The sequence below is a fragment of the Ictidomys tridecemlineatus genome, unplaced genomic scaffold (assembly GCF_052094955.1).
Source record: "Ictidomys tridecemlineatus isolate mIctTri1 unplaced genomic scaffold, mIctTri1.hap1 Scaffold_54, whole genome shotgun sequence".
NCBI classification, from domain to species: domain Eukaryota; kingdom Metazoa; phylum Chordata; class Mammalia; order Rodentia; family Sciuridae; genus Ictidomys; species Ictidomys tridecemlineatus.
The window spans coordinates 1,731,209-1,750,755 of record NW_027523576.1 but is presented as its reverse complement, the minus strand read 5'-3'; the positions used below and the strand labels follow the sequence as shown (position 1 = coordinate 1,750,755).

Genomic DNA, 19,547 nt, shown 5'->3' with positions numbered 1-19,547 from the left:
TGATTACCTTTGTTATTTAAAATGTGATTGCCTAAATTGAGCAAGAGTATAATGTTTTATTTCAAATGTGTGTGTGTAGGCATGTGGGAGTGTGTGGGGGGAGACTTTAATAATAGGATTTAAATAATGGACCTGGAAAGCATAGGTAACATCTCAACTGGTAAAGAAATTAACATTTTTACAGTTTAGAGTATATATATATATCAAACTTTCAAATGAATGTTCAAAATTAAGTGCAATGTTTTCATGACATTTTAAATGACTGCACAAGTATTCAACGCTTTCCTACCGCAGTATCCTTTTTTTTTTTTTAAAGTTAACTCAAATAATTTAGGTAATTTAGCTAAGATGTAAATATTGAATAAATGAATAAAATATTCACAATCATATTTACAATCAAATATTACTTATTGTGTGCAAGTCTATCTGGCGTACTTCGTAAACAGCCTATAGAAATTCTATTCAGGTTATTTACAAGACTCTTTATAGAGAATGAAAGACACACTCTACATTATGTAGTTCTTCTGTTAAGAAGCATATAGTCCAAAAGGAGAAAAAAAGACATGGAAAGAAAATGACAACTTCCATAGAAGTACTTGGTAGAAGGAGAAAATATGTTTGACCTGGGGCTATCAAAAAAGGCTTTTTTCATGATGATAGTAAACTTAGTCTGAGTTCAGAGGATAGATAAGTTTTGAAAGATAAGTTTGAAAGTAAGAAAAAAAAAGCATGAAGAGCACTGGTTTACCTTAACAAAATTACAGGACAACAAAAAGAGATTAGAAAATAAAATTTGACTCCAAAGAAAATAGTATCATAGCTCAGTTTTGGCCCCATTGCCTAACCTGATTACATGGTGTAAGTAATTAGGTGTGGGCCAAGAGTGTTTATAATGGGATAAAATCTATTACTGCAAAGTGATGGTAATAGTAGCATAGACTTGAGACTGCCTGGTGCTTCATGTACATTCTCTTATTCTGTCAGAGCTGCTAAGTAGATATTATACTCAGAGAGACGTGTAACTGCCTAAGGTCACTAAGTTATAATTTTTAGAAATAATATTCAAACTGTGGTCTATTTAGCTCTAACCAAGATCTTTTCATTGCTGCTTAAGACTTCTGTAATCTTATTAAAAATGTAATAACTTAAAAAAATACATTACCCTACATTAAGATTCTCCCTTCTTTTCTTCTAAAACCTGAACTAAACATTTTCCAAAATGGTAGCCATAATTTCTCTTAACATTTACAGTAAAAAAGAAAAAATAATCCTGTTTTTCTAAAATTTAGCTTAAAGAGCATGTCAAGGAATACTAAATCTTAGCACACCTAGAATTGGTTCTTGATAGTTTTTGTAAGTGGTAGTCACAATGTGTTGATGTTATTATGCAGAAGATACAAAGTAAGTAAAACAATGCTTTTGTCCTCAGGGAACTCTTTCCTGGGAACAAAAAAGTAGGACCAGTGAAACTGTGTGATCTATCCCTGCGTATAAAAATAGCGCTTAAGTTCATCTCATATTAATTAAAGTACTTGCTAGAAATGTCATTTTCAGAAATGTCAACACACTCTGAGCATAATTCCATTTAGTGATATAAAGGACATTTAAATAATGAAACATATAGATTGAAAATTTTTAGTTACTATAATGAAGTATAGCCATTGCTAAACTTGCTCATATCTTGGTTTACTGGAAGAGCTCCCTGTTACAGTAAATTTTCCTGTTAATGAAACAAACTCCTTTAAATTATAGTTGAATGTGAAATTAAACGTAGTCATCTGTACACATCAAGTGTGAAATTGGTTTATAACATAAATCTGTGCTGCATTCTTAAGATAATGGATTTGTAAGTCCTTAGACTGCAAAAAAATCTTCGCAAGACTCTAAAATATCACTAATCAACATAAAGATTATGTTAGGATAGTAATGTTGCCTTTATTAATATATTTGATTTCATGAATATCAATTTTGACCATGAATTTATAGAAAAATTGGAGAAAATATTTTATGAAGTATAATTTAATGCAAACATTTTATGAGACATCTTTGCTGATTGATGCCTAATGGGGCTGACTCCATAATGCTAAAGTTGAGAAGTAACAAATCCCTTTCCTATAAAGAGCCACTTAATTTTGCACTGTGAGAAACACTGATATATTTATTTCAGGCTAATTAAAATGTATTCATGTTGCTCAGTGTATACTCTGTTCTAATCCCTATATTCCATACTTTATAACTTTGTTAATTATTCTATATCCTAACATATACATTCTTTGTGTACACAGAGTTCTTGTCTCTTCAGGATGTTGTACATATACTGGCTCTTGAGTTAAAACCTCCACAGTCTGATTACCCTTCCCACTTCTGATTCTCATTACTCCTCAACATAGGCCTTCTGCCCTAGGAAGCTATTACTCTACTCACTTCACTTATAAAGGCCCAATTTTCTTTTTTATGAAATATAGATGCTCTCATTGTGAAAATTCAGTAAGTGCCTGTTCCAAGTTGGTAAGCAATATAGTATCACTATTTTCTGATGATCCCTTCATATGTAGCCCTACTTAAGCAGTATATATATAATTAAAAATTATACTCATTATATTTGCTTATTTAGTTTCTAAAAACTATATAAAGTTGATAGAAACCATATGAATGGTTTTAACTAGTTTTTTAAAACACACATATAGTAAAAATAAATAAGATAACCTTAAAGACTAAAGTTTAAATAGATAAATATTAAGTGACACTTGAGTCTGACTTCTGAATTACCATTGGAGTTGATTTTATTATTGTTAAGGAAGAATTAATTTTATTACACTATACTCTAATGTCACTTTTACATGTTATATTTTTGAGTATCCAGTATTTGCTAGACTCTGGGGATGTTGGGCTTCTATTTGTCATCTTAATTACTTATACATGTCTCACCTCCATGACTAGAGAAGTGAGGTCAGGGACTATACTATTTGTTACCATATCCATTGTACCTTAAAATATACACAGGCTTTTCAGTGATTTGTTATGATTATGGAGATAAATGAATAAATTTCAAAAAGAGGGAGTATGGAAAAAATACTTGTTTTATGAAAGGCTCCTGTTTCAGATAGCCACTAGGCGACAGCAAATATTTTCAAGAAAATTTTTATTTTTGTCACTAGGTGGCATTCAAGGATTAGTCTCAAAATAAGGTGTACCTTTACATTTATTTTTTCTGGATAATCTCTTCCCTTTTAATGAATTTTTAGAAGATTTCCATTACATGATCTAATTTTTGATACCTACTTTTTCTTCTACTCTTATAACTAATAGCAATAGGTAATTATTGATGCTTATTTGATAAGTCTGATTTTTAAATTGTCCTTTATAAAATTTTTGTCTCTTGAGATTTGTATAGTATTTTAAAAGAGCATCATAAGGTCAAAACGGAATGAATATAGGTTGTTATTTTAAAGTAATAACATAAAGTAATAAGAAAATATAGGTCACTATAAAGGAATATATGGGTTATATGACAATACATTTTTTACTTGCAAATAATAAAATCAGAAATAGGTGAGACTCTCAGCTATTTATCCGTATCATCAAGGCTGGGGAGGCTGAGACAGGAGGACTGCGGGTTCCAAGCCAGCCTCAGCAAAAGCAAGGCACTGAGCAACTTAGTGAGACCCTGTATCTAAATAAAATTACAAAATAGGGTTGGGTATGTAGGTCAGAGGTCAAGGGCCCCGAGTTCAAGCCCTGGTACCAAAAAAAAAAAGGGGGGGGGGGAGGCAAGAAAAGTAGCAAGAGACCCGCAGGGCTGGAGACACCAGCAGCGGCCACCACAGCGGAGCCAAGCCAGACTCGGGCGGGCTCCGCGGCGACAGGGAGACCAGGCAAGCGCTGGCGGCCTGGAGTGGCCTCCGATGCGGCGCAGCGTGAAGAGGCTTACAGACTCCACCAGGACAGTCCCCTAGTGCACTTTACACGGGCGAGGAAGTCCCGGGATGGCCTCCCTGCCCCGCGCCCCCGGGATGCGTCCCCGCGCCCCCGGGATGCGTCCCCGCGCCCCCGGGATGCGTCCCCGCGCCCCCGGGATGCGTCCCCGCGTCTGGAACTCAGGGACAGGTGTACCCTCTGCCGCCTCCCCGCACCGCGTCTGCGAAGGAGGAGACTGCAGGACTCACAGGGGAGGTCCCTTTGTTTCCGAACCCCAGATTGAGAAGTCTCCAGGACTATAGGGGCAGATTGGTTATCTCCCGAACGGACTCTACCTCACTGGTCTGGAAGTCCTCCGAAGAAGTCACTCTTTTCCAAAGGAATTTGTTTTCGTGCTTGTGTAATAAAAGCCAGAATTTGCTTGCTCTTTAACCCCCGCCTTCATTTTTCTTTTTGACTGCCACCCCTCTTTCTGGACGGAAGATCAAACATGTTTTGTGATGTTGCACTAGTTTGTGCTCAGGGTATTCTGAATCCCACTCGTTTCTGAATTTTTACTGAATTTCAAAGCTTTGACCAAGGATTTTTTTTTTTTGAGAGGTTCAAGCTTGACTGTTAGTAATGCAAGAATTTATATGGCTTTGATTTTCATGGGCTCAGTGATTACAAACAAAAGAGATGTAAAGTCCAATTGCTTAACGTTTTAAAGGTGTTTCTAAAAGATTTTATATTGAAGTTTAATGTTTATATTTACTGAGCTCCTAAAGTAAATGGTAGCATACTCATACAAAGTTTTGTTTATGAAAAGTTGACTTGTTGAATTCTTTTTTAATTGAATAAAAATTGAAGTGCATTGAAACCACATGGCTTGTGATTGGGGGAAAAAAGAATCGTGAAGAACTGGTGGTGTTGCAGGAATGACTGGAATTCAATTGGAGATAATCTGGCAACATGTCCTGGTCATACATAAAAATCCAAGAATGTTAATGAGAAGATAATAATTTTAAAATTGAAGTCACATAGGAGAGATGAATGTGTATAAACGTTATGAATAAAGTGACAAACAGAATACCCATTAGAAACCTCAACATGATCTATAGAGAAGGGTGGGGACATTTCTTGGTATCAAGTAACTGGTTGAAGTAGATCCCTTTGTTTTTATTGTTGGATAACAAGAAATGCCAAGACTAGTATTCAACACATTTGTAAACATTATGACAATTAGTTGACATTTTTGTCCAGTGAATTTTCTTTTTTTCCATTCATGGTTACCTTTTCAGTCTTTGTTTGATAGCTGAAGGCCACAGAAATCAAACAGGTAAGCCACCCAGAGTACTGACCCTTATTTTACACTTTTGTAATAGTGTGTATACCATATAACCTAGTGTGGAATTCTTGATTATCCAAGTGCCTTTGGTCAATGGTGGCAGCGAGACTTACTGGTTATTAGACAGTGATGCCACAGCCAGCTTTTATTGCAATACCTAAAGGGTCAAGTAGTGTTTTTGTACCACAATTATTTCAAATTCAAGTATTCTGCCATGTAACTATCCATACTGGGCTGGAACTTGGAAACCCTCAGTACAAAGGTTTAATCTCTGCTTGGCAGCTTATTAGGAGAATAATGAGAGTTGTGATTTTTACTCTTGTTTTCCTAGAATTCAAATGGCATAGCTTTCTGAAATAATTATTTTAAGTTTAATAGTCCATAGTAGAAATGTTGTGACTTTCATTTCAGTATTCTTGTTTTGAAAAAAAATCATATATATATATATAACTTTATGCCAGTTTCCCAGTAAGCCTCATAGTCTTTTATTCACTACTCAATGATGATGCATCCTTACAAACACTGTCATATGGGTAAATAAAAAAGTGAATAATTACTTAGAAGATGGAGAGTGTTAAATTATAGTTGTGTGATAGGAAGCTGAGACATTTTTGGGTTATTAGCTTCCATTGCCAATTGTATTTCATACACATAGGAGTTTTCTTTCCAAAAATATATTGTTAACTTTTATAGCTAACTAGCACCTGAAAAAAATGTATTGTACCATTTCACTATTGTATATAGTTTTATAATAATTTTTAAAGTAAATCCAATGGCCATATTAGAATGTAATTTCAACATGTAGCTTATCTAGATAGTTTTCCTGAGGATTTTGAAATTAGCTGAGAATAACTTTTCTCAGCACACAACTGAAACATAACCAGTGACACCTTGCATTTGTTTTAACTGATATTCTTGACATTTTTTTCCTCTTATGCCTTGTTACTTTAGTGCACTTGAATGTGTCTAAATGCTTTTTTGGCTTATTTGGGTTATCTGATTTCAGTTTGAATCTGATTGCCCATCTTGAAGTCAATATGGTTCATGTGGACTATTAAATAATGCCGTTTCTAGTTTGTGAAGTAAGATGTAAGAAATATTTTTGCCAAGTTTTCTTTAGCAAAACCTATCTTGCAACTTCTAAAATGTGGAGAAACATCTGATATAGTTGACTAGTATATTAATAGGAAAGTGAAAGTATTTTATGATTACCTTTGGGCAGAGTGTGAAAAGAAACTTGGCATAGTGGCCTTTATGGTGAGGCATCCATTAATTGTTTCAGAAGTGAGTCTGTAGCTTAGCTTGTGTATAGTTTTTTTTTTTAAAGAAGTCCTATTTGTTTGTTCTCTTGCCTTCATTTATATCTCATATGACACAAGTAGAGGAGGAAGCTAGGAGGAATTTTATCACCTTGATATATTTCTGTTTGATTTTTGACTTTTGGGTGCCTAAATGTGACTGGCACAACAAATAATCTTTTTTGGTATTTTTTACATTCCTTCCTAACAACCAGCAACTCATTTTCTATGTCACTAAAACCAGTAATGTCATGATTCTGAGGGCAAGCTTCATCATTGATAGTGCAAAGTGTTGCTGTTGTGGCGTGTATTTATTTTTGTTTGAGTACACTATTAGACAAGTGTAACTTAAGCTAGTGGCACATACTTGTTGATTTGCTATGAGCAAATGTTAGTACTATTTTTCAGAAAACTTTTCAATAAAATCTTTTAAAATCATTGAATACAAAAAGTCTGAGCACTTTTGAACTCAAAAGGTTTTTTTTTTTTGGTTGTTTTAAGGGTTGGGTTGCCACAGCACTCTTTAAATTGATAATTTTTAATGATTATATATACCTAACATTTGCTTTATTGGTGTGTTGAAATATTTTTTTGATAAACTGTTATGTCTTAATTGCATTAGAAAGCAATTGTTTGTAGTGGAACTGAAGTGTTTCCCTGGGCAGTTTAATGTGCATATGATTAATATTTACAATTTGGTTGTACTTTGCTTTTTAACATATTAACTGTAAATAAATTTTAGAGAATAAAAAAAAGAAAAAAGAATTCCAAAGATGTTTAGAGAGCCTGAGATAGTCATTACATTTGTACTCTAAGAAAGAGTAGGAAAAAGGGCAGAAAGTATTAACAAAGTAAGTTGACTGTACACATACTGCACACTTGATGCTTTAAAATATGAGCTATTTTCACTTAATTGCTCAAATCAGTTAGTCACATTTGTTTTTTAACAGCCTCTACCCTTGGTATTCCCATACATGTCTGCATTCCAGAACCTGATTATTTTATGTTTTCTAGAAGTGGGCCTGGGTGGATGAGTTGTATTTAATTCAACTAAGTTGTATTTAATTCCTGAAGCATTTCTCATGATTTTAGAGTTCTAAAGTACACCGTGAATAAACCAGTGGCTATGTACATAAAATGTTAAATATTTCTGTATGTGTTCTAAACTAACTCAAAAGGAAGTACTTCTGTTTATAGTAGTTTAAGCACAATATCAAGGCTCAGAACCCTATTAATACCTAAAGGAACCTTGATACTGATTTCCAGAGCTATTAATTGCTGCCCAAGGCAGCAAGAGCCACCCTATTGCCCAAGGTCAAATATACAACTCAATCAATCCACAGCAATTATACATAGCTTAACTCAAATCATCATCTCAATGGTTCGCTGGTGTCACCTTTCAAACATTCCCTCTGGCAAATGCCAGGCATCATTCTGACTGGGCTGTGGCTCTCAACAATGCCAGGTCAAGAATGTCATCTATTCTACATAGCAAATCATAAAACAAGCAATAAAATCACCTACTCTGAAATCCCACTTACAAGTCAGATTATATTGCTTTTTTTTCTGTCTGGACACATTACTTCTATGTGATATTTTTTTTTTCAGGTCACATTTTGCATCGTGAATATTGGACAAAAGGTCAAACAATGTGTTCATCAGATTCTTTCTGTTATGATGGAAGCATCCATTCAGCCTATCACACGGACTGTCCGCATCTACCCTGATTTCACATGGAATGATCAGGTAGAAGTGGAAAATATCTATATCTATATTAAACTAAAATGTCTGTACCTCAGATTTTACTACACCTCCCTACATCTTTCCTCAGAGAGCCTAGGGAACTTAACATTGCATCACTGGACACTATTTTAGTGGTTTCAAATCCATGAGAACTTTGCCATTTATTTTTGCCCTCTCTATTGACTCTCATTTTTGCTTACCAAAAATCCATTTTTAAATCATGATGTCTCTCAAAATACTGTTCTCTCCTTTTCTTAAACATTAGACTTGTATAGAAGGTATTCTACATTTTCTTTCTTGTCACCAGTTTCTTTTCTGCTGAGACCACTTCCTCAAGGATCTCTAATATCTGATTGACCAGTTGCCATAACCAGCAGATTTTTCAGTTATTTTTCTTCTCTGATTAGATAGCATTTTATACGGAGCCTCTTCCCTAGAATGTCCTTTCTTGATTCTTATCATGTTTCTATTTCTACTTTTATTCCTCCTTTTCCTGCTTGAATACTTAGATGATCTTCAATATCTTATATGTGTTTACCAACATACTGGTAAACATACATGTAAAAACCTACTTTGTATCCTCTTATTCTATCAATAGTTTTTCAGATATATCTTTTGACTAGTTACTGTGTTAGAAATTGTACATACAAAAGGCCAATAGAACTCAGTCTTCAGTTTCAAAAAACTAACTGGGGAAGGCAAGTAAATCAGAAACTGTATATAACAATGCTTACATCAAGTAGTCTTATAAAATTTTAGTTAAATTTATTTGGATACTTCCTATATTAGTTAACATTTGTACATCTTTAATGTAAATGAATTTTGTTCAGCAGTGTGTTCTAAAATCACCCATGTATGTTTTATTTTAATTCCACATTGTCATTAAAGCATTCAGACCTTTAATTCCTAAAGCATTCCTAATTCCTATTTTTCTCACAGTATATGAGCACTAGTTGATAACACTAAATTACAGTTAATATTTTTATAAATATGAAATTTTATATAAAATATAAAATTATATTTAAGTATAAGCTCATATTTGAAATTTTTGATTGTTTTTAAAGGAATGGAAGTTTCATTATTTTTGCACATGGTTTTCTACTATTGCTATTCATAATACATCCTAATTTAGTTTTATTAATTAATAGGAGAAAGTACTTGATTGTTTTTATAATTAACTCTCTTATAATGCTATTAGCTTCAAGAATGTAAAACCTAACTTGCCTCAGTCTGATTTACGTAAGGTAATATATCCTTTTGTACAATAAAAGGTCCACAGATCAGATGGGCCCTAAGGAGGGTCCAGTCTTGAGGTTAATAGTATTGTTCAAGGCCCAAGATCTTTCCACTTCTTTGCTCTGCTCACACTGTTCCTAAATGTTTTCCTGCTTCTCTTTCACTGTTAATGGAGTAAGGGGAACACATACCCACTTCCTCAGCCCACAACATAAACTGTAAGCCCTCTTTCCACAAATACATGCCCCCCCCCAGTCTAACTATGCCAAGTGTTTGTTATGGACTTCTCCTTTACTATAGATATTGTCAGGAGAATGCCATGAGCTGATTGGCTTTATGTGAATTAAAATTATCCCAGGTGTTATGGTTTAAATGTGGTGTCCCCCAAAAGCTCATGTGAGATAGTGCAAGAAGATTTGGAGGAGAAATGATTTGGATGTGATCTCCTTTTCATGAGTCCCTGAGGAAAAAGTGAATACTGAACAGTATTGGACCATATAAGGCAAAAAGAGAGATTGGCTTATATAAACAAAATATGATATACGTGTCCAGTAGAATATTATTTGACAATAAAAGGAAGCAAAGTACTGATGCAGTTTAAAACATGGATGAACTACAAAAATAGTATGGTAAGTTTAAAAAGCCAGTCACAGAAGACCATATGTTATATCATTCCATTTAACAAAGTGTTTAGAATAGCCATGTCCATACTTCTAATGAATATAAGTACTCTCATGGAGGTGATAAAAATGTTCTAAAATTAGATTATGTTCATAGTTGTACAACTTTGTAAATATGTTAAAACCATTGAACTGTATACTTTAAATGAGTGAACTTTGTTTTATAAATTATATATCAAAAAAGTTGTTAGACTAATAGGTGCTGATATGTAAACAGTACTGTTACTTGAGTTATGATTTTCATAGTACTAGGATAATTTTTCTTCTAGGTCCATGGGACAGTAGGAGAACCCTGGTGGATTTGGGTGGAAGATCCTACAAATGATCGTATTTATCATTCAGAGTATTTTCTAGCTCTTAAAAAAACAGGTGAATATAATCTTATTATTTAGCTATCATAAAAAAATATATAAACAATTTTTGTTTTTTACTATCTCTCTGATTTCAGAGTGCCATGAAAGTTTTGTTATGTTCTGTTTTCCTGTTTTGTTTCAAAGGAACATGGAGATTCAGTGTGACAATATTGATTATTCAGTTTGATCCTAGTTCAAGAAATTCATTTATAATCTTTACCATGGTTTAAGGCATGGCTTCTAGAGGCATGGAATATATAAAATAAGGGGGGTAAAATAATTTCCTGCAAAATAATAAATTGCTTATTGAAAAGATCATTCCTTGTAAAATTATCTGTAAAGACTCAATTGTTGCTGCATCTTTAACTCATTTTTTATTTGTAATTTCTCTTTTTATCAAAGAGAAAGCAAGCTACCGATTGAAAATGTTGAGTAGATAGCAATAGTATTTTATAGCAATATTTTGTTTTCATGCATTTATCTTCTTGATAACTATGTAACCTATATATTTTAAGAGATTTCAGATATTCCACTTAAGATACTGATCAGATTTAAAGAAAAATATTAAGTAAATAATAATATGGTACTTGAAATTATAGAAATCATGAAATAATTGCATGAATCATGTTTGGGAAATTCTGATAATGAATCAAACTGGTAACATGTCATAATGATAACATATATATAAATAATATAAAGTTAGTATATTTTTTTACCTTCTGTTATGTCAAATAATCCTCAGAAGGAAATCACCTACAAGTTACTGTAGTACCTGAATATCTGAGCTATTTAGAAATACAACATAGTTTATTTTTATTACATCTGGTATAGATACTATTAAGAATTGACTACTAAGAACTTTATTTATTTTAGACTTTATTTCACATTAGGTCATTAGTAAAGAAGCTCAACTACTGGTATTTGCAATCCCTATTTTTGAGCCTTTGCCTTCCCAATACTATATCCAAGCAGTTTCTGATAGATGGTTAGGAGCAGAGGCTGTTTGATTATCAGCTTCCAACATCTGATTCTACCAGACAGGCATCAGCCCCATACAGGTAACAAATTGAACATTAATGTGTTGATGTGAATTATTGACTTCCCAAAATTGTTATTTTAATTAATGTTGACAAGTATAAAGTTGTTTTATTCTGAATCAAAGTCCAACTTACTTGACAAAATTGTTTCTAAACTGTATGTTCAAAATTTTCAAAATCAAATATGTATATGTAGATAGTCAAATTGTGGACCTTTAATTTTTGTTTATTTAAGCTCCAAAAGCATTAAAGTAGGCTTAGTCAATTCTGATAATCATAGTAATGAGGAGAGTTACTATTTCTGAGTTACTGGACTTTCATCTGTACATATAATCATTATTTCTCCATATAGCCTTCCTTTTTCATTGCAATTGTCATTTATCATTTAATCTGTATTCTCTGTGAAAGTTTTGAGAGATCTCTTTTTTCTTACATTTAGTACAATTCACATAAACTTAATTCTAGTACAGGTTATCTTTTATCCAAAATTTTTAAAACCCGAAGTGTTTCAAATTTCACATTTTTTTTTTTTTAGATTTTGGAATGTTTGTATATATATAACAAATTATTAAAAGAGATATATAGTAAGAGCATTCAGCAGCATTTTTTATTGTTGTAATGTATAAACTCTAGGTTTTCATAAAATGAACAAATGCCTTTCTATTTTGATTTATTAAAAAAGCAAAATTTCATGAATAAATCTTTGCAGTGATACTTTCAAGTACCCCTGAAATCTATTTCAAAAACATCTTGAAACTAGTATACTAATTTCATGTTTTGAGAATTCATAATTGATGAGTATTGATTTTCATAGGTCCTTAATTTACTTTACAGACGTAAATTAGGAGTCAGATTTTCTTTCCCATGTATATTTCAGACAAACTGCTTGACTTTTCAGAATAAAAATGTTATTCTGACTACTTTAAATAGCATCCTACTTGACAGTCCTTTCAGAAGTGAAAGAAAACCTAAATATGACTTTATAATCTTTCATTTTGTCAAATGTAACCTTATTCATACTATTCATTGAGATATTCTTTATACTAAATCTCAATTTCTCTTTGATATCTTGGCATAGCAAAACCAAAAAAATTTATCAAAATAGAATGATATTGAGACTGTATAATCTAGTAATCTCCTTATTGCAGAGGGTCTTTCTGGTCTTATTTCATCAAATGTGTTTATGTGATATCTAGAATCACATAAGTTCAAAATATGTGGAATTGATGATGTTTTAACTTAAAATATATGCTTCCAATATCATTGCTAGGTTTCTTTCTTTCATTAAAGTACGTAATTCCACATATATTAGCATTATATGTTAATGCCAATTTAATAATTTTTTTTCTTAAGCAACCAAATACATATCAACTTATTTATATAATTAGCTGATGTAGTATAAACATACCAGCTAGGTAAAATCACTGTAATATATTATCTTAATTTAAAATTGTCAATAACTGTGCATTTGACATTGTACAATGTTTAATTTTTAGTCTTTTATTTAAAAAAAATATGTTTGATTAACATCGCATGCCTTATCATGCAATGTCTTCCTCCTTCCTGGATTTCCAGAGCTATGGAAAATTTAAACAATCATAATCAGACATAGAGAGTATGAAGTTAGCTCTCAGCTATCCTTGTAATGGAATAGAGCAATGGGTGGGGAAAAGATAACTTCTTAAAGTCGTCTTTTTATTTTGTTTTTGTTTTTTTTCCTTTAGGGACAAGGTACCCAGGATTGAACCCAAAGGGCACTTAACCACTGAAGCACATCCCCAGTCTTTTTATTATTATTATTATTTTGAGAGATAGGATATCACTAAATTGCTGAGGCTGTCTTTCAACTTGGGATCTTTCTGTCTCAGCCTCTGAGCTGCTGGAATTACAGGCCTGTGCCACCATGCCCAACTAAGTTAATTTTTGATTTTAAGTATATTTTTTAGAAGAAAATTTACCATATTTTTCATTTTGCAACCATACTATAAAGGTGAGATCAAGGTGTCCTCCTAACTGATTTTTTTATATCTTCTTTTTTAAGCTTTGTAATAATTATCTAATTTCTTCAGCACCCAGTCCATATAATGAGAAGCAACCAAATCTAGTGTCTTTTAATACATAAATTTATTTTACAGACATAAATTTCTCCAATGATTAGTGTAAGTAAGAAGACCTGTACCCTTTAAGGAGAGTTTTTGTTTTGTTTTGTTTTGTTTTGTTTTACTCAGTCATGCTGTGTTCTGAAACTACTATCCTTGTTCCTTCCTGAATAAGGCTAAATTCATTTTTGTTTCCATTGGCTGTACCAAAAGATCCCTCAGCTACTCAGTATTGGTCAGTGTGTAGCAGATCAAATCTGTTGTTAGTGACCCTTCCAATACTGCTCTTTACAAATACTTTTCATTGATTTATTTTTGTACCATAACATACATACTTTCATGTACTTTTATTCAAGTTATTTCCCTTTTTGAAAGAGAAATATATAGTTGGTTTATAGGGGATTCTTCAATAAAAGTGTTTTATTTATCAGTTATGTTAAATGTAGTGACTGAATAAGATGTGTCACTGGTGTACAAGAACTTATATTAAATATGTTCTTCTCTAGAGATAATTAGGAAATGTTATTCTTTAAAATACAGTATTCAGTATTATGCATGTTTTTTCAGTTTTTTTTTTCAGAAGTACCTGTTGGATCTTTTCAGAATTACTGGATCTTCAGCCTTTGCCAATTATGGCTTTGGGATGTAAAGCATATGAAGCCCTCTACAACTTCAGCCACTTTAACCCTGTGCAGACACAAATATTTCATACACTGTATCACACAGACTGTAGTGTCCTAGTTGGAGCACCCACTGGATCAAGAAAGACTGTTGCAGCTGAATTAGCTATTTTCAGAGTCTTCAACAAGTATCCCTTCTCAAAGGTATGTTGAACATATTGTGTGCTTATTATATTCAATTAGAAAAGATAGTTAATGTCTCTAAACTAGCCAGGTCCAAATATCCTGACATACCCTGGTGAATAGCTTTGTTATACTCTCAGTGAATTTTCCAGGGGGCCATATCAGTATTAAAATAATTTTTTGCAAAAAACTTGATATCAACTTTGGAGGATTCTAGGTGAATTTCTCATTCATATAGTGCTCACACATCCTCATATCTATAATTCATGGGTACTTCTTTTATGAGGTAATTGATTCTTAGCTGTACTTGTTAGGTATATAATGATTCATAATCATTCTTTGGATATGAATGAAATGCTAACACTTTGATTATACACAGGAAATATAGACATAATTTATGCTACATTCCTCCAAATATTGATATTATCAATTAATGTCAAATAACACCGGAATCAAATAAGTATTGATTTTTAATTTTTTTAAAACATAATATTTAGTAAATTTTCCCCAATACTATTTTATTTTTAATAAAAATGATTTATATTTGAGGTGTTCGATGTGGTACTTAAATATACATATAAATTATAAAATAATTGCTAGAATCAAGATAGCTAGATATCCATCACTTCAGATAATCACATATTTTTGCAGTGGGAACATTTAATATCTAGTTAGCAAATTTCAACTCTATTAATACGATATTATTAAATACAGTTATCCTTCTGTACCTTAGATGTCTAGAACTTGTTTTACATAAATGAAACTTTGTATCCTTTAAGCAATACTCCTCATATCTCCCACTTTCACCCCCTCTTAACCATTATTTTAATCTGCTTCTATGAATTTGACTTTTTTATTATTGCACCTGTTAATGAAATTATTCAGTGTTTTGTTGTTTTCAGCTTATTTCTCTTAACACAATGTATAGTATTGCAAATGGCAAGATTTTCTTCTTTTGTAAAGCTGAAAGATCTCCCATTGTGTTTCATTTTCTTTTTCATCCATCTTGGGTCACTTAGACTGTTTCTTTATCTTGGCTTTTCTAATCAATGATGTAATAAACATAGAGTGTACATGTCTTTGGGATATTGATCTCATTTCTTTTGGATATGTATTCAAAAGTAGAATTCCTATGATGATGATGATGTTTTCCATGTGTAATTTCTTAAGGATGTCCATGTGTATTTTCCATAATGGCTTCCCCAACTACATTTCTACCAGCAGTGTGTAGCAGTTTCCTTTTCTCCACATCCTTGCCAATACTTTCATTGTTTTAATAATATTCGTTTTAACAGATGTGAGGTGTTGACTCATTGCGATTTTTTAAAAATATTTATTTTTTAGTTGTTGTTGGATACAATACCTTTATTTTATTTATTTATTTTTATGTGGTGCTGAGGATCGAACCCAGGGCCTCTCACATGCTTGACGTGTGCTCTACCACTGAGCCACAACCCCAGCCCTCACTGGGATTTTGATCTGCATTTCCGCAATGATTGGTGAAAGTAAGCACCTTTTCGGGTCTCTTAGCCATTCTGTATTTCAACAGAATGATATCTATTGGCCTCATTTGTCCCTCCAGCTTTTTTTCTATAATAGAATTTTTAGCCTTTTTGTCCTTGGGCTATATAAGTTCCTTATAGGTTTTGGATATTAACACCTTACTAACACCTGCAAGTATTTTCTCCTATTACATATGTTATTTTTTAAATTCTTTGATGGCTTCCTTTTCTGTGCAGAAGGTTTGTAGCTTTGGTGCACCCCTATTTGTTTATTTGCACCTTTTTTTCCTGTGTTCTTGGGAACATATTCAAAAACTCATTGCTAAGACCAGTGTCAAGATCTTTTCCCCTGTTTTCTTCTAGGAGTTTTATGGTTTTAGATCTTACATCTAAGTTTTTAGTAAATTTCGAGATGATTTTTGTATATGGTGTAAGACAAGGTTCCAGTTTCATTCTGTTAAATGTAGATGTTCAGTTTTCTCAACACCATTTATTGAAGCCTATCCTTTTCCTTCTTGGTATTCTTGTCAGATTAGTGACAGGATGTGTGTTTATTTCTAGACTCTATTCTGTTCTGTTAGTCTATGTGTATATGTTGGTGCCAGCACCATACTATCTTAACTATTGAAGCTTTGTACTATAATTTGTAGTCAAGAAATAGAATGCCTCTAACTTTAATTTTTTCTCAAGATTTCTTTGGTTTTTTGGTTCTTCATGATTCCTTAATAATTTAGATATTTTCTATCTCTAAGAAAAATGCTATTGGCATTTGTTAGGGATTACATTGAATTTAAAGATTGTTCTGGGTAGTTAGTTTCTTACTTTTTTTCAGTTAAACATTTAATTTTATTTTATATGCTTATAAAACAGCATAATGTGTCTCAGATTGCAATAAAGTCTACTGGAAAGTGGAAGCTAGAAAAGGAGACTGTGATCCAGAATGGGTAGACACTTTTTTATTCTTTATGATGGCAAGTTTCACAACTTCACTGGACCTTTATTCCTTGGTGAAATAGATGAACTGTGATTGCACACGTTTATTCTGGTTCTCATTGTTGAGGAATTTTTTCTGTTGTTGTCAGTACTCCTTGAATAAATGTAGGAACAGGGCAAACTTAATTTAACTAAAGAAAACTCCAAAGAAAACATGATTTCATTACATGAAATCAATCAGGGGCTTCCAAATTTTTCCACAGTTTGTCAAAGAAAGAAAATCAGATTTTTGTTCTACCCCCACTACCAATTTATTGTGTGACACAAGGGATACCACAACTTCTCTGGAACTTTTTCCTAAAAAAATTGTATTAAATCATTTCTATAGTACCCATCATTTCTGAAATTCTAGAATTCTTTGATTTCAGCTATAACCTTATGAAAAAGAAAGTTTTTTTTCTTTTTATCATTATTATTTTTTACATGACAGTAGAGTATATTTTGAAATATTATACATACATAGAATAAGTGTAACTTGTTACAATTAGGATATTGTTATTGTGGTTGTACATGATGTAGTGTTACACTGGTCATTTATTTATATATGAGGATAGGAATGATATTCCATATTCATTCTACTGTCTTTCCTATTGCAGTCACCCCCTCCCTTTGCTTCATTTCCCTTTGTCTAGTCCAGTGAATTTCGAACCTCCCCCCCTTTGTTATGACTTATCATCCATGTATCAGAAAGAACATTCTGCCTTTGGATTTTTGTGACTACTTATTTAATTTAGCATGATATTCTTTAGTTCCATTTACTTACAAGCAAATGCCATAATTTCATTCTTCTTTATGACTAAGTAGTATTTCATTGTGTATATATACCACAATTTTTTCATCCATTCATCTCTTCAAGGGCACCTAGGTTGATATCATAGCTATTTTGAATTGAGCTGCTATAAACATTGAAGTAGCTATGTCACTGTAGTATGCTGATTTTAAGTCCTTTGGATATACTGAAAGGAGTGGAATAATAGGGTCAAATGGTAGTTCCATTCCAAGTTTTCTTTTTTTTAATTATTTCTTACATACATGACAATAGTGGAGTGCAATACATTCATAAGTTTTTGTATTACGATTCTTAATACACCTTTATACCACAATTTATCAAATCTCTGTATTTATAGTGTTGACTCTAGCTCAGCAGTTCCTTTGACACAGAATGTACAACCAGTCCAAGTTTTCTTAGGAATCTCCAGACTGCTTTCTGAGTGTTTGCACCAATTTGCACTCCCACCAACAATGTATAAATGAACCTCTGCCATTCTGACTGGGGTGAGATGGAATTTCAGTGTAGCTTTGATTTGTGTTTCTCTAATTGCTAGAGATGTTGAACATTTTTTCATATATTTTTTTACCATTTATATTTTTTTTCTGAGTAGTGCCTGTTTAGTTCCTTAACCCATTTGTCAATTGGATTATTTGTTTTTGTTGTTGTTGTTGTTATTTACTTATTTATTTGGTTAAGTTTGTTGATTTCTGTATATATCCTGGAGATCAATGCGCTGTCTGAGATGCTGGTGGCAAAGATTTTCTTCCATATTGTAGGCTCTCTGTTCACATTCTTGATTGTTTCCTTTGCTGTGAAGAAACTTTTTATTGATTTTTTATTGATTCTTTATTTTATTTCTTGTGCTTTAGGAATCTTATTGAGGAAGTCCTAAGCCAACATGGTGGAGCATTGTAATGCATTCTGCTATCATATATTTAAAAAAAATCAAAAGGAAAAGTTAATACTCTAGTTTGAGACATTTTTTAAACAAGTGCTATTTTAGTGAATAATGTATTTTATAAAATTGGAAGAGCTAAAATATATGACTGGAATTTTTTAAGATCTGCATTAATCCCACTATTGGGATTTTCTATTTCTGTCATTCCTGAAATTGCACTATAAAGTTGCACAAATTTCTTTCACATTTATTTACTTTATTCAGTTACATAACTATAGAATCATAGATGTTTGTTTTATCCTATTGGCTAAACTGCCTTGCTGTCATTTTTATTTTGCTTCTCAAATTGTCTCAGATTAAAATTTTCTGTAAAGACTGATTGATAGTTCTAATTTTGTGCCTTTGTTCTCATTTAGATACATGGGTACTCTTAGTCATAGAAAGTATTGGCTCACAGTTTTCCAAGATACAGCCCTCCTAGCGATGAAAATTATACTACTGCGTTCATGGGAAAGCAACCTGATCCTGTCCTTTATGGATGGGACTTGGTCCACCACCTCTATAATTTATTAGACCTTATCTGCCAGACAGACTACTATAAAGATAAGGAGATAGAGTCAGTCCTTCTAGGCTCAGTCATATAAAGGTACATACTACCAGGATCCCCCAGCTTGTTTACCTAGACCACCCCCATCCTATTAGTTAACACACTTTGGAAGAGTAAAATGAACTTGCCCACTGAATTGAGAAGGCCTCCACCTTCCAGTGTGACCTAAGTTGTAGGATTGGATTTTGACCTTCTCTCCTGGCTTTCCTATAACTGCACACTTCTTTTGATGGACCTGTACTTTCCATCCCATGCATCTCCTTTGCCCATCTACTACTGCC

The 19,547-nt window shown here is 32.6% G+C and overlaps 1 protein-coding gene across 1 annotated transcript in view; it reads left to right on the top strand.

Moving 5' to 3' along the window:
* Positions 1 to 19,547, top strand: part of LOC110597404 (activating signal cointegrator 1 complex subunit 3) — a 35,892-nt gene that overhangs the window by 1,310 nt on the left and 15,035 nt on the right. The window contains exons 3-5 of the mRNA XM_078036964.1: positions 8,152 to 8,289; positions 10,472 to 10,571; positions 14,259 to 14,515. Of these exons, the coding sequence (XP_077893090.1) occupies positions 8,152 to 8,289; positions 10,472 to 10,571; positions 14,259 to 14,515 (495 nt within the window). The remainder of the gene's footprint in view (positions 1 to 8,151; positions 8,290 to 10,471; positions 10,572 to 14,258; positions 14,516 to 19,547) is intronic.